The sequence below is a fragment of the Penicillium verrucosum genome (genome assembly GCF_028828655.1).
Source record: "Penicillium verrucosum strain IBT 35672 chromosome Unknown utg000003l_segment0_segment0, whole genome shotgun sequence".
NCBI classification, from domain to species: domain Eukaryota; kingdom Fungi; phylum Ascomycota; class Eurotiomycetes; order Eurotiales; family Aspergillaceae; genus Penicillium; species Penicillium verrucosum.
Genome location: NW_026643212.1, coordinates 240,818 through 257,426, shown reverse-complemented (window position 1 = coordinate 257,426; position 16,609 = coordinate 240,818). Strand labels below are relative to the sequence as shown.

The following is a 16,609-nucleotide window of genomic DNA, read 5'->3' as shown; positions in this document are numbered from 1 at the left end:
ATCGAGTCCCTAGGAGGAGATCAGAATATGTTTCTTTCTTTTGGCCATGGCAACTCCTTCCCCAGCGCCGTCAAGCATGACACCTCCGCTGACAGTGGATACCGAAACAAACCATAATGGAGTAATTACAGTCATCGCTTCTTTCTCATTATTTTTGGTTCTGGGGTCGCTCGGGATTCGTGTATATTCTGCATACAGTAGAAGAGTCCGTCAGTTGGATGATTTGACTTTCGCGGCAACTGTGGTATGTCTTTCCGTCTCAACTAATGCAGACTCTTTTAGAAGATCTTAGGGACTGACATTAGATAACTTAGATTCTTGCCTTATCACAGGTATCTATGATCTTTGTGCAGATCCACTTTGGCTGGGGAAAATCAAAGTCGCTGGTCGCCGATGAGGATTGGGACTCGCTCGAGAAGGTTAGTGACCATGATCAGGATGCGGTCTTATTTCTAACATCTCCTTGTAGGCTGTTTACAGTGCAGATATCCTCTACATTGCAGTATTATCCTCATCAAAGGCGTCAACGGCTCTATTTTACCGGACTATTACTCTACGTAGTTCGCAATGGATGAGCTATGCTCTTCTCGCAGTTACTCTACTATGTGCCCCTGTTACGATAGTTCTACTGTCAGTCCGCTGTGGTCGGCATCCATGGCATGATATTAACAAACAATGCTCCGTTTTGGTAGGTCATGGTATCCTTCAATACCATATGTTCGTTCACTCATATTCTCTAGTTCCCTCACTGGCAGGGTGTCACAGCATTGGATATCATTTTCGAATCTATGCTATTACTCTACCCTATCCGGGAAATCATGCGACTTCAGACGACAATAAGCAACAAAGTCATTGTAATTCTGGTCCTTAGCTGTCGGTTTTTGTACATTCAAGCTCTCCTTTAACTAATTCCCTACATCAACACTAACAATAACCTGCGATACTTACAGTCTCATACCAATCTCCGCGATCCACCTCCATTACATCAGTCAACAGGTCAATTCGCCAGATCCAACACTCGAAGGAAGCTTTGCTACCGTTGTGGCGGAAATCCACGTGGCACTCAACGTTCTTGTACTGACGGCACCATTAATGAAACCATTCATCGCGGCCTACGTTGACGAGAACGGGCTCGCCTATACCGACGTGTCCAATTCACGGACCAATCATAAAGGCACACCACACTCGGACCGATCTAATGAAACATATCCAGGGTCGCGGATGAGTAATCCTCCGGCGAAACCCGGAATTTTGAAGAGTATTCAAATATCGGTGGATCGTGACGATGTGGAGCTTTTGGAGAGATGATGACGCCCTCAACGGGACCCGGGATAACTACACACTTAATGAACACACCTAATAGGAAGCACTCACTCCACATTGTTCTTGATATAGGCCATCAGGATGGTCTGGATATTTTAGCCTCCAATTTTGCCAATTTTGGCTGGGTTGGTGCTGAATCTTCCGTGTAGATTTGAATTAACACCTATTTCAGGAGCGGTGACAACCAGATATACATATCCATTCCACATGTGCTTGATCCAATATCGGATACAATCGGACAATATCGCATGTAAATGTCAGCATCAGAAAGGTTCCAGAAGTATAATTAACGATACTGCGAGCGGATCAACGTCTCAAACAGGAGGCTGTACCACCAAAACCATCACACACAGGACATGATCTCCATATCGGGCTATTAGGTGGCGGAACCAAGCAATCAATTGCGATACACTTGGAGCATTTTAGTGCACCCCATTTGTATGTGCGCTCAATTCAGCTATTGGTCTTCACCTTCCAAATTAAAGAAGTTCATTCCCCAACTCTTCTCCTGCGGATGCCAACTCCGTAGGGGTTTCCCCACACTATGACATCATCAGTCTACAGCTAAAATCGACCTTATTGACCAAAATATTTTGTTTTGGCATTGGCTCGTATTTGCTTTGTATTTCTCACTCATATCATAACCGAAAGTTCTCGTACGGAGTTCTCAAAAGTGACCCTAGTCACTGCCATGGCAGATTCTCACTATCTCGGTACTTCAAGTCGCGACATTGACAGAAGAAGTCATTCAATAGAAAAAGAACAGAGAAACCGATCGGAAGATGATCACATCTCACACCTTGCAGACCCATTCGGGGATGAAGAACTTGCCCAAGTCAAGTATCGTACTTTACAATGGTGGCAATGCGGCATGATCATGATCGCAGAAACCATCTCCCTAGGTATTCTGTCCCTTCCATCGGCTATGGCAGTGCTAGGCCTCGTCCCGTACGTTCTCGCTAATTTCCCGCTTAACAATATTCTCACTGGTTTATAGAGCAGTCATTCTCATTATCGGACTTGGTATACTCTCAACCTATACTGGATATGTGATCGGCCAATTCAAACTCCGATACCCGCAAGTGCATAGTATGGGGGATGCTGGGGAGGTCATGTTCCATCCCATGGGGTTAGCTCGCTTTGGAAGGGAGTTTTTGGGAACTGCTCAGCTACTCTTCCTTATCTTCGTCATGGGTAGTCATATCTTGACGTTTAGTGTCATGATGGATACAATCACAGATCATGGGACTTGCTCGATTGTATTTGGAATTGTTGGCTTGATCGTCTCATTTATCTTTGCCTTGCCTCGAACCCTTCGCAAGGTGTCTTGGTTCTCATTTGCTTGTAGGTATATCTATACCTCTTCTGAAGTGGGCCCTTTGCTAATGACCATAGCCTTCGCAAGTATCATCGGCGCACTTTTGATCACTATTATCGCAATTGCTATCCAGCACCCGGGTGACAGCAAGATAGACGCGACTACAACAGTCAGTCTTTCAAAGGGGTTCCTGGCCGTGACAAACATTGTCTTTGCTTATGGTGAGTGCCAACACTAACCGGTTACCCGATTCCAACTAAATTGTACCTAGCTGGCCATGTGGCTTTCTTCGGCTTTATTTCCGAAATGGAGACTCCAACGGACTATCCCAAGACATTATACTTGCTTCAGATAACCGATACAAGTATGTATGTGATAGCTGCTGTTGTTATATACATCTACGGTGGGAAAGATGTGGCTTCACCCGCTCTAGGCTCGACAAAGCCGATAACAGCAAAGCTTGCATATGGAATTGCTATTCCTACGGTGCGAGATACCTCGAAAATGTCTCTACTTCCAATAAAATGTTCCTAACTTCTTGCAGATTGTCATATCTGGTGTTATCAACGGGCATGTTGCGGCAAAATATATTTACGTCCGCCTTTTCCGGGGCACTGATCACATGAAGAAGCGCACATTCTTCTCCATCGGGACCTGGATTGGGATCACCTTTGTGCTATGGGTGATAGCCTGGATTATTTCCGAGGCAATCCCTGTGTTCAATACTTTGCTCAGTCTAATCGTGAGTGTGGTTGGTAATTGCAAGTGAGACAACTGCTGACATGGATTCGTTGAGTAGACTTCTCTTTTTGCTAGTTGGTTTACCTGTGAGTGATATTAGGTCTATATCGAATGTTGACAGTGCTGACCTGAATAAAAGACGGCCTCAGTGGTATATTCTGGTTGTTCCTGAACCGAGGCCAGTACATGGATTCCTGGAAAAAGATGGCTCTAACTGCTATCAACTTGGTGATTGTCGCCATTGGTGCTTGCTTAGTATGTCAAACCTTCGAATACTGGGCTATTTATCTGAATGCTAACTTGATATAGTGTGGTATGGGTCTCTGGGTGTCTGGTAAGGCAATTCACGATGATACGAGTGGTTCCAGCTTTTCATGTGGTCCCAGAAGTGGATGAAGCCTGGGGCTGGAGTGTACAAAATCCCATGTATGTATATGCAACCATCTAAACAGATATAGTTCGGCTTTCTTTCTAGTGAATTAATATCAGAAATCTCAACATACGGGGTTATTCCTTGCTCGCTTTAGCTTCCATCCGCTCTAAATACCTTGAACTTCCGTGGGGAAATACGTAATGTCGTCGTTATACCACGCATGACTCACCCCATCGCCGATGGATGAATCGATGGATCGATACCATGACGTGTTGCAAGATCACCCGTTGTTGCAGGTTAAACAAAGAAATGCAAATGACCTTTAACACTCCATCTACCCCTTGGAGTGTTTGCAAGGCGTGTATGAACGGGTTCACGGTGATGATATACTCAGTGTCAACCGTTGGTACATCGCGAACGAATCACCGGCCCTCTTTTGTCATTCCCTAAGGGCCTCTATAATGGCGAGCAAAGAGACCCAAACGTCACCGTCTCCGTCTAGTATCCGGGAAGAAGCGCATGATTCAGCTAGCTTACAGACCATGTTCGACGATGGCGACACATACGATGTGCCCGATTCGCTAGAAAGCAACATAGGGTCTGCAGAAAAGGAACCAGATAAAGAGAAAGAAAGCCTAATTGTGGACTGGGACGGCCCAAATGATCCGGTATGGCATCCGATTCCCTCCTTCTTGTATGTACACGTCTAACACAATTAATTATAGGAGATGCCGAAGAACTTCCCCACATGGAGGAAGTGGGTGATCACCATGATGCTAGGACTAATGACAATCTGCGTTACATTCGGCTCATCAGTCTTCAGCACCGCAACAAAACAAACAGGGAAAAAGTTCGGCGTCTCCTCAGAGGTAATGGTGTTAGGTGTCAGTTTATTCGTCCTGGGCTTCGCCTTTGGCCCTATTATCTTCGGCCCCCTGTCTGAACTGTACGGTCGCAAGCGTCCACTATTTGTGGGAATGTTTATCTTCGCGATCTTTCAGATCCCCGTCGCGGTCGCCCAGAACTTGCAGACTATTTTCATATGTCGCTTTTTCGGCGGACTCTTTGCCAGTGCACCACTTGCCATTGTGAGTGTGCTGCATTCTTTCCAACTCCGCATTCATCCTCGCTTATTGGAATTTGTTCCCTGCTTAGGTATCCGGTATCTTGGCTGATATGTTCGGGCCGGTAGAGAGAGGCATTGCAATGGCCATTTTCGCCGCGGCAACCTTCATCGGTCCGGTAGCTGGACCAATCGTCGGCGGGTTCGTAACAATCTCGTACCTGGGCTGGCGGTGGACAGAGTACATTACAGCTATCTGGGCGTTTGCTATGACTGGCATCGGGGTTCTAGTAATCCCCGAGACCTTCGAGGGGACATTACTCCAGCAACGCGCTAGGCAACTGCGCACCAAAACTAAGAACTGGGCTCTCCACGCAAAGGTAGAAGAGAATGTAGTCAGTCCTCGAGATATTGCGGTACGATACCTTCTGCGCCCTTTTCAAATGCTCCTCCGGGAACCCATTCTTCTGCTGATTACCCTTTACATGGGCTTCATCTATGGGTTTCTGTACCTATGTTTCGTAGCTTATCCGATCTCCTTCCAAGAAGAGCGTGGCTGGAATGAGGGCGTTGGAGCATTGCCGTTTGTCGCTGTCGTCTGTGGTGTTTTTTGCGCTTGTCTGATTATAGTTATATTTTCATTGACGAGGTATCGGACATTCATAGTCCGCAATGGTCGAGTCCAGCCAGAGGAGAGATTGCTTCCTATGATCATTGGAGGGATCATATTGCCTGCGGGCATGTTTTGGTTTGGCTGGACATCAAATCCCCACATAACTTGGGTTCCCCAGGTCATATCTGGGGCGTTCTTGGGCTCAGGAGTACTATTGATCTTCTTGCAGGTGTCATTATCCCCATTGGAAAATCGCGGTTATTTCAAGAATACTGACCAATATTGCCAGGGTCTCAACTATATCGTGGATGTTTATCCCATGTATGCAAATTCTGCGATCGCAGCTAACTCCTTCTTTCGTTCTTGGTTGGGGGCTGGGTTTCCCATGTTCGCATCGGCACTGGTGAGATTTGTATTTTTCCGGGTACTGGAAGAATTAAGCTGATCACCAACCAACATAGTTCCATAACCTTGGTGTCAATTGGGCGATGACTTTGCTAGGTTGTCTAACCGCCGCTTTGTTCCCTGTTCCAATTGTGTTTTTCATCTATGGGCCGACGATACGGTCATGGAGTAGGTTCACCACAAAGGAAGAACAGGGGTAATTTGATCTGATATAGTGATATCAGTGATTTTGACTGGAATAGTATATCGGTATGAACTGATCCAATATTACCAATTGGAATATACATATTTCACGGTCTCTTGGTATTTATAGCACGAGCCCGATATTCTAGACCGAGGCCTTGGGTCCCTTGGGTGCTTATCGACCAGTTTTTATGAAATTGCAATGACCAGAGTGGTGGAGCCTTTATATCGGTTCTCGGCTACTCGTTCGAAAATCCACCGAAAGACAAATATGAATTACACGTAGTTCGTCTTATCGCGACCGAGGCACAAATCGTCAAATTGTCCATCGGCCAGGTCCGATGTGGAGCAAACCGTCATGAATGAAAACCAACATCCCTGCTGAACGGTCTAAGCAATCACCTGGTAAAGTGCAGCTTACCCCGGCTTTTCACTAGAACCTCAGGGGTTCAGCTAAGCTTCCCGGGGTAACGCACCTGGGCATGTCGCTGGAATCAGTCATCATAACATCCCGCAAGTGAGGAATCTGGGGAAACCAAGACTTTTAGCTAATATTGTCTTCCCGTTTGATGACCCTCGAGCCTTTCTACTCCACTCTTCTTGAAGACTTGTCCAGATATGTCCTCGGTTACACACCTTCGCCAATGGGAACTGCGACTCATCGCTCCGGGGTATGCCGCCCCACGTACTGCCGACTCCACCGGTATCAAGATCGTCCGGTAGACGGCGTTCGCCGTCTAACGCTCAGATGAGTGCATAGTTATATGATCTTTATATCCAACTTCATATCGATTTGGCGGGGTCAATCGGTGTGGCATGACCTCCAAGCTCTAGATCTTGATTCCACCTCTGTTCAATACCAATATTGCACCATGGAGCCGTATTTTGGCCTCCGTGGCCCTTCCCTGAATAGGGCTATCATGTGGTTGGTCGTGTGTCCGGCCTTTGTGACTTATGGATACAATCAAGGTGTGATGGGAGGTCTATTGACCCTGGAATCCTTCGCCGAGACCTTCCCACGAATGAACACTCTCACTGCAACCGATGCAGAGAAGACTTCCAACTCGACCATTCAAGGTAAGCCCAATCGTTGAACCTGGGGGTGCAGATCAATCCTAGATGCTTGGTATTCCCACCGCTTGGCTCGTCTCTCATGCTATATCATTTCAGGCACGGTCGTCGCACTATATACCGTGGGCGGAATATTCGGTTCGCTATCATGTATTCAATTCGGTGACAGGCTCGGCCGCCGGAAGGTTATCCTGTTCACCTCTTTCATCTCGATGATCGGTGCAATCTTGATGGCAACATCCTTCTCCCTTGCTCAATTCATCGTTGCACGACTCGTCCTCGGATATGGCACCGGCGGTTACGTTGCTACAGTACCCGTGTGGCAATCCGAGATTTCGAAACCCAACAAGCGCGGTGCGCACGTAGTAACAGACGGTATCTTCATCGGCGCCGGTATCACCTTCTCTCTCTGGGTCGACTTCGGCTTCTACTTCGTTAAGACCAACTCGGTTTCCTGGCGATTCCCCTTAGTATTCCAGGTCCTACTATCACTGATGGTCATGGGCTTTGTGATGCTCTTCCCTGAGTCACCCCGGTGGCTGGTGAAAAGAGGTCGCACCGAGGAGGCGCGGGAGATTCTGGCGGCGCTGGACGACGTCGACCCTCAGTCGGAACAGATCACCCTCGATATTCGCGATATCGAGACCTCCCTAGCCCTTTCTGGAACAGGTTCCTGGAAGGATATGTTGAAGATGGGCGAGCAGCGACTATTCCACCGCACTGTTCTGGCCTGTATGGGTCAGATGTTCCAGCAGATGTGTGGAATCAATCTTATCACATTCTACGCCACGACCATTTTCGAACAATATCTCAAGCTGGATCCTGTCCAGTCCCGTATCCTCGCTGCATCCATGTGCCTAACACAGCCGCTGGGCGGCCTCCTGGCTTATTTCACCATCGACCGTCTCGGTCGTCGCGTGCTTATGTTGTGGAGTGCGGCCGGGATGTCAATCTCCATGGCCATCCTAGCCGGCACCACCTCCCTGAAAGATAACACCGGCAGCTTGGTCTGCGCCGTGGTATTCCTTTTCGTCTTCGAGTTTATCTTCACGGTCGGATACTCCGGCTTGACCTTCTTATACGCCACGGAGGTTGCTCCGCTCCAATGCCGAGCATCTATTAGCGCCGTCTCCGCTGCCGCGGTGTGGACGTTCAACTTCCTCCTTGCCGAGGTCACGCCCGTCGGTTTCGCTACCATCGACTGGCAGTACTATATTATCTTCGCCGTGTTGAACGCGGCCATCGTGCCGACTGTTTATTTCCTCTTCCCGGAGACAAATGGCCGCACGCTCGAGGAGATCGATGAGATATTCTTGCAGTCGCGCAGTATATTCGATCCGCCCCGTATTGCTCGGTCGCTTCCACGCATGCACGTGGCCGAGGCTCACGGTGTGGATATCGATGCTAAGGAGGTTAGAAGTGTCGACGAGGCCATGGGCGAGAAGCCCGAGGTGTAAATCATTCATGAAGATATGAAAAAAGGGTCCTGCTGGTTTATCGGGATATGTAAATAGGATTGCCGGCCGTGTCCTTTAAGGGCCCGGTCGTTATGAATTTATCAAGCGAAGCTTTGTTTTGGTTGCAGATTATTTTCCCGTTTCAGTTGAAATTGGGGGCTTAGTGGTAAATTGGGGGTGTCCGATGATGCGACCAATGTCTCACTTGTACTTGGCGCCGTTTCAGAGTATGCTGCAGAGTTTCATCTTGCCAAGCATCCTTATTTCCTTGATTTATTTGGAGACCCGCCTGTCGATCACTTGCGGGATGGCGATTCCCCCTCTCGGGGTATGATGTTGAACAAAGTGGAGGGAGTGAAGAAAAGTGAAAATAATGCACTATGCCCGTGATGTTTATTCTTCGGTCACGGAATTGCCATGAACTGGGAACGTTGACAGTCGCCGGAGTGATCTCCGAAGGAATATGTCCGGCTAACAATGTCTTACTTCAAACAATCCTGCCCGGTTTCATGGTCTCCATAAGTAGTCTCCGTGTTATATCCGGCGCAGCCGGTCTTACCTTGGGGTACAGGTATATATAACAGCGTTTGGAATGGAAGGCATCGCAGGTTGGAAAGAACACGACCAGAACCTCTAAACTGCGGAGTATAAAGCAAACACACAATCACCTGACCAAAATGCGTTCTCTTGCATGGCTCGTCTCCCTTCCCATGATGGCCGAAGCGGGTGAAGTGTTATGGAGTGGGCGATTCAACGCCTCCGCAACCGTTGCCGATATCGATAAGTGCAAGTGACTCTCGGGAGATGTTGTTGATTAGTACTGATAAACGAGAAGGGTCATGGTCTAACCAGGCCGGCGCTTGGCAGTGGTATGTTCATGGGAAGGCACCGACCGATAAGTACCTCGGTCTCTCTCCTGACCACAAGAACCCGGCGGATACCAGCGATGCACAGGGGATTCGAATCACAATTGTAGGCAATATCCCCAACCCAACGGAACTAGAAGCTGATAGTACTTAGGACGGCACATCGTTCTGGAATGGACAAGATATGGCACGATCCGAGCTCATCCCCCAGACCAAAGCGGATCTTGGTACCGGGCATCTGTTCTACCACTTCTCGCTGAAGACAGAAGACACCAATGCACCGAACCCCAGCTTCGAGCATCAGATCGCGTTCTTCGAGGTAATAACACCCTGCCCAATGTATGGAAGAAAGCAACAGCTAACAAGTATATCCACCACAGAGCCATTTCACAGAGCTCAAGTACGGCACTGCGAGCGGCGCTTCGGGCAAAGACAACACCCTCCGCTGGTGCGTTGGTGGAGATTCTCACTGGGAAACTCAGTTGAAAGCAGGACATTGGTACAACTTCGCCTATGACATCGATTTCGATGCGAAAACTGTTGGATTGTGGGCATCAAATGGTTCCGATAACCTGAAGCAGGTTGTATCGGCTGTCAAAGCATCGACATCGACGAACTCGGCGGATTGGCATATCGGCGAGTTGCGACTCCCTAATGGGGGTGTGAAGCCGGCTGCGGAGGATTGGTTTTGGTCTGGCGTCTTCGTGGAGAAGGCTCCGATCACGGCTGCTATTGCGGGTCCTGCTTGAGACATAACTTCAGTGTTTTGTTTGTGAAGCGCTTGATGGTGTGGACCAGGCGAGGCCTCGTGTTAAGAAGAAAGACAAACAACTTGACAAACTTGACAAACTTGACAAACATCAATGCTCACTGGATCTGCCCATGACGTCGTACGTGAAACCGGATAGACTAATACAGGTCTCGGAAGAGCTCAGGGAGGTCTCAGACAAAGCGCAGGAACAAATAATTCAGTCATAATATGTAAAATTCGAAACTATGTGGTGATTTAAATTAGGGTAATAGTATAAAACAGAATCATTTACCGCACGGTGTAACCGCCGTCAATGAGCAAATCGTTGCCCGTCATGTAAGTGCTAGCATCGCTGACCAGGTAAACGTAAGCACCCTTCAGTTCCTTCGCATCACCGTTGCGACCCATGGGGATCATAGAGTTCCAAAGGTCCTGAACATCCTTGGCAACAAAATCAGACAACCCGGTGTCAATGTAACCAGGGGAAATGCTGTTCACGCGAGCGAAGTCCCGCCATTCGTTGGCCAGCGACCGGGCAAGGTGAATTGTGCCGGCCTTAGCCACGTTGTAGGAGGTCTGTTCCTGGGGGAAGTTGGCAATGTGGCCTGACATCGAGGCCGTAATGACAAAGCTGCCGCTTCCCCGCTCCTTGAAGTGCGCGCCAACGGCCTTGGCGCAGTGGAAGGTACCAGTCAAATCGGTGTTGATGACTTCGTTCCAGTCGTCGACAGACCCGTCCAGGATGCCGCTGTCGGCTGTCCGTCCGGCGTTCGCAATGAAGGCATCGATCTTGCCGAAGTCTTTGATCACCTCTTTCACGAGAGTGTCCACGCTCTCCCAGTTGCCTACGTCGCACTTGTAAGGTCGGACTGTCACGCCGTATTCTTCGGAGAGTGCCTTGGCGTTCTTCTCGCCTCCCTCGCGACGGGAGGAATATGTGATGGCCAAGTCGGCGCCCATCTCGGCACAGCCGCGGGCGGCTTCGATTCCCATACCACGGGATCCGGAAGCTCCAGTTACAATGACAACCTTGCCCTTGAGGCTAAGGAGGTCGAGCAGGCGATCGGCTTTAGGGACAGGGATAGGCATTATGGTCGAGGTTTGGTCTGGGAGGTGTGGTGGGGTGAAGAGAGGGTAGGTTTGAATGGAGGGTTGGATTTGACAGTATAGACGAGGACAGTGTCAGTGTTGTAATTTGAATATGGTCCTCCAACTTCTGGACATGAAGGTGACTTAAATACTGTCGACGCCCCTCATATGACTTCATGGCTGGGCTCCACGAAGTCTCCTAGCGCTGACATCAGAAGCCCAGGTAGGTATAGATAGGTGTGGACATGCTGCGCCTGGCTTGATCAGGGTATGGCCTCTGTTGCTCCAGCCAACTTGGCATATCCAGTCATAACATCGAATGACATCGGTTTTGTCGATCGCCAGTGGACACCGATGGGGTGGGGTAGTGACATCATGACCTTAACTGGGATCTTCCAAGCCGAAAGCAGTTTTCATCCAACTTGTTTAATATCATCGAGTGTTAGATTATATGACATCGGACTACTGAAGGTATCGAAGGTAATTTCTCGATAATTCTGGAAGCTTCCCACTATTGTGTTATCGCATGTTCTCTCTCATCAGAACATGTCCAAGCCATCATGGACGCTCATGGACGCGGGGGGATCGCCCCACTTGGACGCGCTAAGGAGAAGTATACTTCTCACTCATTTTGTATACACAAATATTCTCTAGCAATCCATGGGAGGACTGGATATGATAGCTTATAAAATGTATTCTAGCTTTTGGAATTGTAGGGATGAAGGGAAAACCCTCCAAAGAAACCCTAAAAAGTGATGACGAAAACGACAAGACCCAAAGAATTGAAACAATCGAGTCATTGACTCGTAATCAGGAACAAAAGAAATCCCTCGGCCACTTCTAACACAGCCAAGTATCTAATAACCGTTTTGTTTTCATTCCAAATACAAATATGACAGATCAACCCGAAGGAATCCCTCCTACTCAGCCAATCCACGAAGGGGGACCTTCGCATCGATCGTCCAGGGGGAGTTCTCTACACCATAATCAGTTTAACGATTCATTTTTGTCAAGGTCCGCACGAGGGATTTGCCTGAGGAAATTTTATACTCAACTGACAATGTTGTAGAACACATTCCTTCTTCCAACGAGATAGTCACATAGGTCATGTCGGCCGACACCCTTTACGTGGTAGCCAGGATATCGAGCTACATACCTGGGATGGCCCGGATGATCCGGATAACCCGTAAGGCACCAGAAACGCATGGTTACAGGGTTTCACTGACAACTCAGATTCAATTGGAGTAAAACATATAAATGGATACTCACTCTAACTATTTGTTTCATGTCAGTGTCCGATCATTTCCCATTTAGCTGAAACAATACTAACCGAGTATAGTTCAATCCTCACCGGCCTACCGGCTGGATCATACGGCGCGGGAAACAAATACATGGAGCAACAATTCCATGTCCAAAATGAGCCCTTTCCTAACCTTGCATGGGCCACGGCGTCTTGGAATATGGGCGCTGCATTCTGGCCCCTGATCTTTGTTCCATTGACCGAGTCCTCGGGGCGTATGCCCGGGTACTTTATTGCATATTTCATTCTAGTCGTATCCCTATTTCCTTCGGCTTTTGCTCAAAATTATGCCACATTGGTCGTTACCCGCTTCTTCGGCGGAGGCGCATCTTCGGTGTCGATCAACATTGTCGGAGGTAGTATCAGTGATGTCTGGTACGGTCCCAAAGCTCGGAGCTTACCAATGTCTCTGTTTGGATTTACGAGTGTGGTTGGGATAGCTTTGGGTCCATTTATCGGAGCAGCGATTCAACAAATCCATAAAAGCAGCCCATGGAGATGGTAAGTTTTGCATTCAAAAGGTTTCAATTAATGTGTGGAACACTGCTGATGAAAATTCAGGATTTTCTATGTTCAAATCATTTATAATGCTGGATTAATCCCCATCTTCTGGTTCATTCTTCGCGAGACCCGTGCAGATGTCATATTAAAGAGACGCGCCAAAAAACTCCGCCGTGAGACTGGCCGCCCTATATACGCCGAAGCCGATTTGGACACCACTAGCGTCTTGAAGCTTGTCCAGATTTCATTCGAGCGTCCTACACGGATGCTCTTGACTGAGCCTGTGGTCATCTTTTTTACCCTGTGGGTCAGCTTCGCCTGGGGAATTCTCTTTCTCTTCTTCTCGAGTGTTGCCCAAACCTTCAGTTCAAACTATGGCTGGGGAACGTTCCAGACCGGTCTAGTTCAGCTAGCCATATCGGTCGGAGCTGTGATTGGGACAGTTCTCAACCCTATCCAAGATTGGATCTACCTCAAATCCGCAAGCCGGAATCGTGAGAATCCCGGTAAACCTATCCCAGAAGCCCGGTTGTATACTTCTATACCTGGCAGTCTGTTGTTCGCGGGTGGACTCTTCTGGTACGGTTGGGCCAGTGTTGGGGACGGTTCTGTCCCGTGGATTGTGCCAGCGCTGGGAATTGGCTGTACTGGCGTAGGAATCTACTCCATCTACATGGCCGTGATCAACTATTTGACAGATGCATATGAGAAGTACGCTGCTTCGGCATTGTCAGCTGCTTCATTGGGTCGCAATACCTTTGGCGCTTTTCTGCCCCTTGCCTCCTTCCAGCTTTTCCAGAACCTGGGCTATGGTTGGGCTGGATCATTACTAGGCTTTGTCGGGCTCGCCTTATCGGTTGTCCCTATTGTGCTTGTACTCAAGGGGCCTGCTATTCGTCGGCAAAGTCCATTCATGCGTGAGGCCATGTTTGAGCCTGATGAGGAGAGTGAAAAAGATGGTATCTCAAGTGAAAATGACGGTGCCTCACAAAAGACGGGAGTGTGATAGGCCACTTCTTTAGACTAGACTAACGTGTTTCACTAGCGAGTGTCCCACCCTATCCAAAACGTGTCAATTAATTTAAACCATACTTCTTCAACCACCCACCATGCCACTGACTCGCTCTAAAAGCTCTGGAAATTCTACGGAGCAAGATGTAGACATACTATCTATCCAGGCTTTTAAGAGTCAAGAAATCTCGTTAATTCGTAACGTAGCCCCCGGCCATTTGTAGTACCAGATACCTATCAGCGACCACCGACTCCGCTAACTTTGTCTCGCATTCCCGCAAGGCCGTGGTGGTCGAATCTCTCTGGACATACATCAACACTAGTAATGAGTTCATGGGTCACGACTGACAGGACTCTTTTATATCTTGAGCATCTTTAAGGCCCCACTCAACAATAGTGGGCCACCACCTAGGTTCCTCTTCCAGTCTCGATTTCACAGTGGCTTAGACCCCGTCATTAATAAAATCCCAACCAACGGCGGTTGGCCTCCAATGTGGTTTATTTTTCAACCTCATTTTCGCAGTCGCCAGAAAGTGTTGTAGGGCACTTCTCTATCGTTTGGGCAGAGTGTGAATACCCAATAGTAATGTCATTTTTCAACACAATGTCAGCGCGGGGACCTCGACGAGCATGCGATGTGTTCTTCAGTCCGGATGGATCTACTGGGGATACGTATATACGATATGGCTAACACTTCTGAGCAAATAAATTCGCCGGAGTTCCTCCGATACGGACAGTGAAGGGTCTCAGAGCCCCGCAGCCCGGCCTGCACGGTCCACAAACGTAGAGCGTGCCACCGGACTTGGCCTGAGCCCGACCTCGGTACCTACGTAGAAACCAAAATGAGTGTCTCCCCGGAGAAACCACCTCTACCAAATTAACAACTATGTATGGAGGGCGTTAAACCAAGCGGGGCCGAAAGAACGTCCCCAGCCAAAGAAAACCGTACTGAGTGGCGGATTAATATCGCAAAGGATGATAGTTTGCGGGCAATATTAATAGTGCGGAGGCTGCTGTGGCCACCGACACCAGACCTCACGATGAGGACGGGTGGATGCAAATGGTTACTTTCCGGCGGGATTCATCGCCTTCTGCCCAAAGGCTCGCCGTTGTAATGGCTGGGCAGTCTTGGAAAAACATGGAGAAAGGTATATAAGAGGGGGAGGGATTGATCATTACATCAATATATCCAGCCAGCATCGAGAACTGAACTGGACGGAATCACGACAATGGTGCGCATCATCTCATTAATCAAGACCATCGTCTCCTTTGGGGCCCTCGCCTCTGCATTCACCAATCCCATCCGAAACCCCGAAGGCAGCGATCCCAGTGTCGTCTACTCGGGCGGCTACTATTACCTCCTGGTCACGACATGGACAGACGTGCAAATCACCCGGGCGACTAGCATCGAGGGTCTGAAGGACGGGGAGAAGAAGGTCGTCTATTCGACCAAGGACGCCTCGCGATGCTGCAATAATTGGGCCCCGGAGCTGCACTATCTCGGCGATAAATGGTATATCTATTACACTGCTGGGACTGCAGATGATACGGAAGGGCAGAAGTCGCACGTTCTAACTGGTATGGTTACCCACCTAGCCCCTTCCCGGTGGACCCACCGTTAATTCTATTCCTTTATAATGAGAGGAAGAAATTAAATAACTAACTCCAATGTGTAGGAGGTAGCACTCCTTGGGACCCCTGGTCCTACGGCGCCCAGCTAACAACAGAATGGGGCATCGACGCGACCGTCGCCCGCTTCAATGAATTCGGCAACTTCCTCGTCTTCTCCTGCTTCCATGGCGTCAAATACCAGTCGCTCTGCATGCAAAAGCTCGGCGACGACTTCATCTCCGTCACGGGCGACATCACCGTCATCTCGGAACCAACTGAAGACTTCGAAATCCACGGCACCCCTGTGCAGGAAGGTCCCGCGGCGTTGTACACAAATGGACAGACGCGAATCGTATACTCCGCCTCCTACTGCTGGACACAATACTACTGCCTAGCCAGTCTGACCTGGGATGGCAAGACGAACCCCGCCCAGGCCAGTGCGTGGACGAAATCAGATGGATGTCTACTGGCCTCGAGTAACGGGAACTACGGCACGGGACATAATAGCTTCTTCCAGAGTCCGGATGGAACGGAGGTGTGGACTGCCTTCCATGCGACGAAGAATAGTGAGGGGGCGTGTGATGGTACGCGGTATACGATGGTGCAACCGGTGGGGAGTAATAGTGATGGGACACCGAGCTTTGGGGAGGCGGCGCCGTGGACGAAGGTGTTTGAGGAGCCCAGTTCTTAGTTCGCACTCAGAAGTGCCTAAATTACCACTGGCTGAGGCGTATGGATGGGTTGGGCAGTTGTCATGGTGGAGAGTGGCTCCCTTGTTGTTATGTAGGTATCATGTCATGAAAAAAGGGTTGCAACAGATGTAGTTGTCACATACACACACACCAAGAACCCTATCCCTAAGATAAATAAAGTCGTCGGCTCATATCTGTGATTAAACCCGCAATCATAGCATATTAACAAGTTTGTACAAAG

The 16,609-nt window shown here is 48.8% G+C and overlaps 8 protein-coding genes across 8 annotated transcripts; 7 read left to right on the top strand and 1 right to left on the bottom strand.

Annotated features, from left to right (window-relative positions):
• Positions 1-338: 338 nt before the first annotated feature.
• N7516_007894 (uncharacterized protein) lies at positions 339-1,308 on the top strand (the record flags this gene model as incomplete). The annotated part of the gene is made up of 4 exons (XM_057220614.1): positions 339-419; positions 470-688; positions 741-883; positions 951-1,308. 4 exons carry the CDS (start codon positions 339-341, stop codon positions 1,306-1,308), a joined length of 801 nt encoding a protein of 266 aa, XP_057070886.1.
• An 892-nt stretch (positions 1,309-2,200) lies between these two features.
• On the top strand, positions 2,201-3,778 carry N7516_007893 (uncharacterized protein; the record flags this gene model as incomplete). Its single annotated transcript, XM_057220613.1, has 8 exons — positions 2,201-2,271; positions 2,321-2,667; positions 2,719-2,862; positions 2,913-3,127; positions 3,186-3,383; positions 3,441-3,468; positions 3,522-3,637; positions 3,692-3,778. The coding sequence occupies 8 exons, from the start codon at positions 2,201-2,203 to the stop codon at positions 3,776-3,778; spliced, it is 1,206 nt and encodes a 401-aa protein (XP_057070885.1).
• Positions 3,779-4,216: 438 nt separating this feature from the next.
• N7516_007892 (uncharacterized protein) lies at positions 4,217-6,385 on the top strand (the record flags this gene model as incomplete). Its single annotated transcript, XM_057220612.1, has 4 exons — positions 4,217-4,423; positions 4,481-4,843; positions 4,911-5,234; positions 6,230-6,385. The coding sequence occupies 4 exons, from the start codon at positions 4,217-4,219 to the stop codon at positions 6,383-6,385; spliced, it is 1,050 nt and encodes a 349-aa protein (XP_057070884.1).
• A 506-nt stretch (positions 6,386-6,891) lies between these two features.
• On the top strand, positions 6,892-8,547 carry N7516_007891 (putative MFS sugar transporter; the record flags this gene model as incomplete). Its single annotated transcript, XM_057220611.1, has 2 exons — positions 6,892-7,096; positions 7,190-8,547. 2 exons carry the CDS (start codon positions 6,892-6,894, stop codon positions 8,545-8,547), a joined length of 1,563 nt encoding a protein of 520 aa, XP_057070883.1.
• Positions 8,548-9,131: 584 nt separating this feature from the next.
• On the top strand, positions 9,132-10,162 carry N7516_007890 (uncharacterized protein; the record flags this gene model as incomplete). The annotated part of the gene is made up of 4 exons (XM_057220610.1): positions 9,132-9,314; positions 9,400-9,519; positions 9,568-9,732; positions 9,794-10,162. Coding segments are annotated over 4 exons (837 nt in total), but the record flags the coding sequence as incomplete, so codon positions are not given.
• A 290-nt stretch (positions 10,163-10,452) lies between these two features.
• N7516_007889 (SDR family oxidoreductase) lies at positions 10,453-11,253 on the bottom strand (the record flags this gene model as incomplete). Its single annotated transcript, XM_057220609.1, has 1 exon — positions 10,453-11,253. The coding sequence occupies one exon, from the start codon at positions 11,251-11,253 to the stop codon at positions 10,453-10,455; it is 801 nt and encodes a 266-aa protein (XP_057070881.1).
• An 892-nt stretch (positions 11,254-12,145) lies between these two features.
• Positions 12,146-14,060, top strand: N7516_007888 (uncharacterized protein; the record flags this gene model as incomplete). The annotated part of the gene is made up of 4 exons (XM_057220608.1): positions 12,146-12,267; positions 12,323-12,439; positions 12,593-13,054; positions 13,115-14,060. 4 exons carry the CDS (start codon positions 12,146-12,148, stop codon positions 14,058-14,060), a joined length of 1,647 nt encoding a protein of 548 aa, XP_057070880.1.
• Positions 14,061-15,294: 1,234 nt separating this feature from the next.
• On the top strand, positions 15,295-16,367 carry N7516_007887 (glycoside hydrolase family 43 protein; the record flags this gene model as incomplete). The annotated part of the gene is made up of 2 exons (XM_057220607.1): positions 15,295-15,643; positions 15,742-16,367. The coding sequence occupies 2 exons, from the start codon at positions 15,295-15,297 to the stop codon at positions 16,365-16,367; spliced, it is 975 nt and encodes a 324-aa protein (XP_057070879.1).
• Between the last annotated feature and the right edge of the window lie 242 nt (positions 16,368-16,609).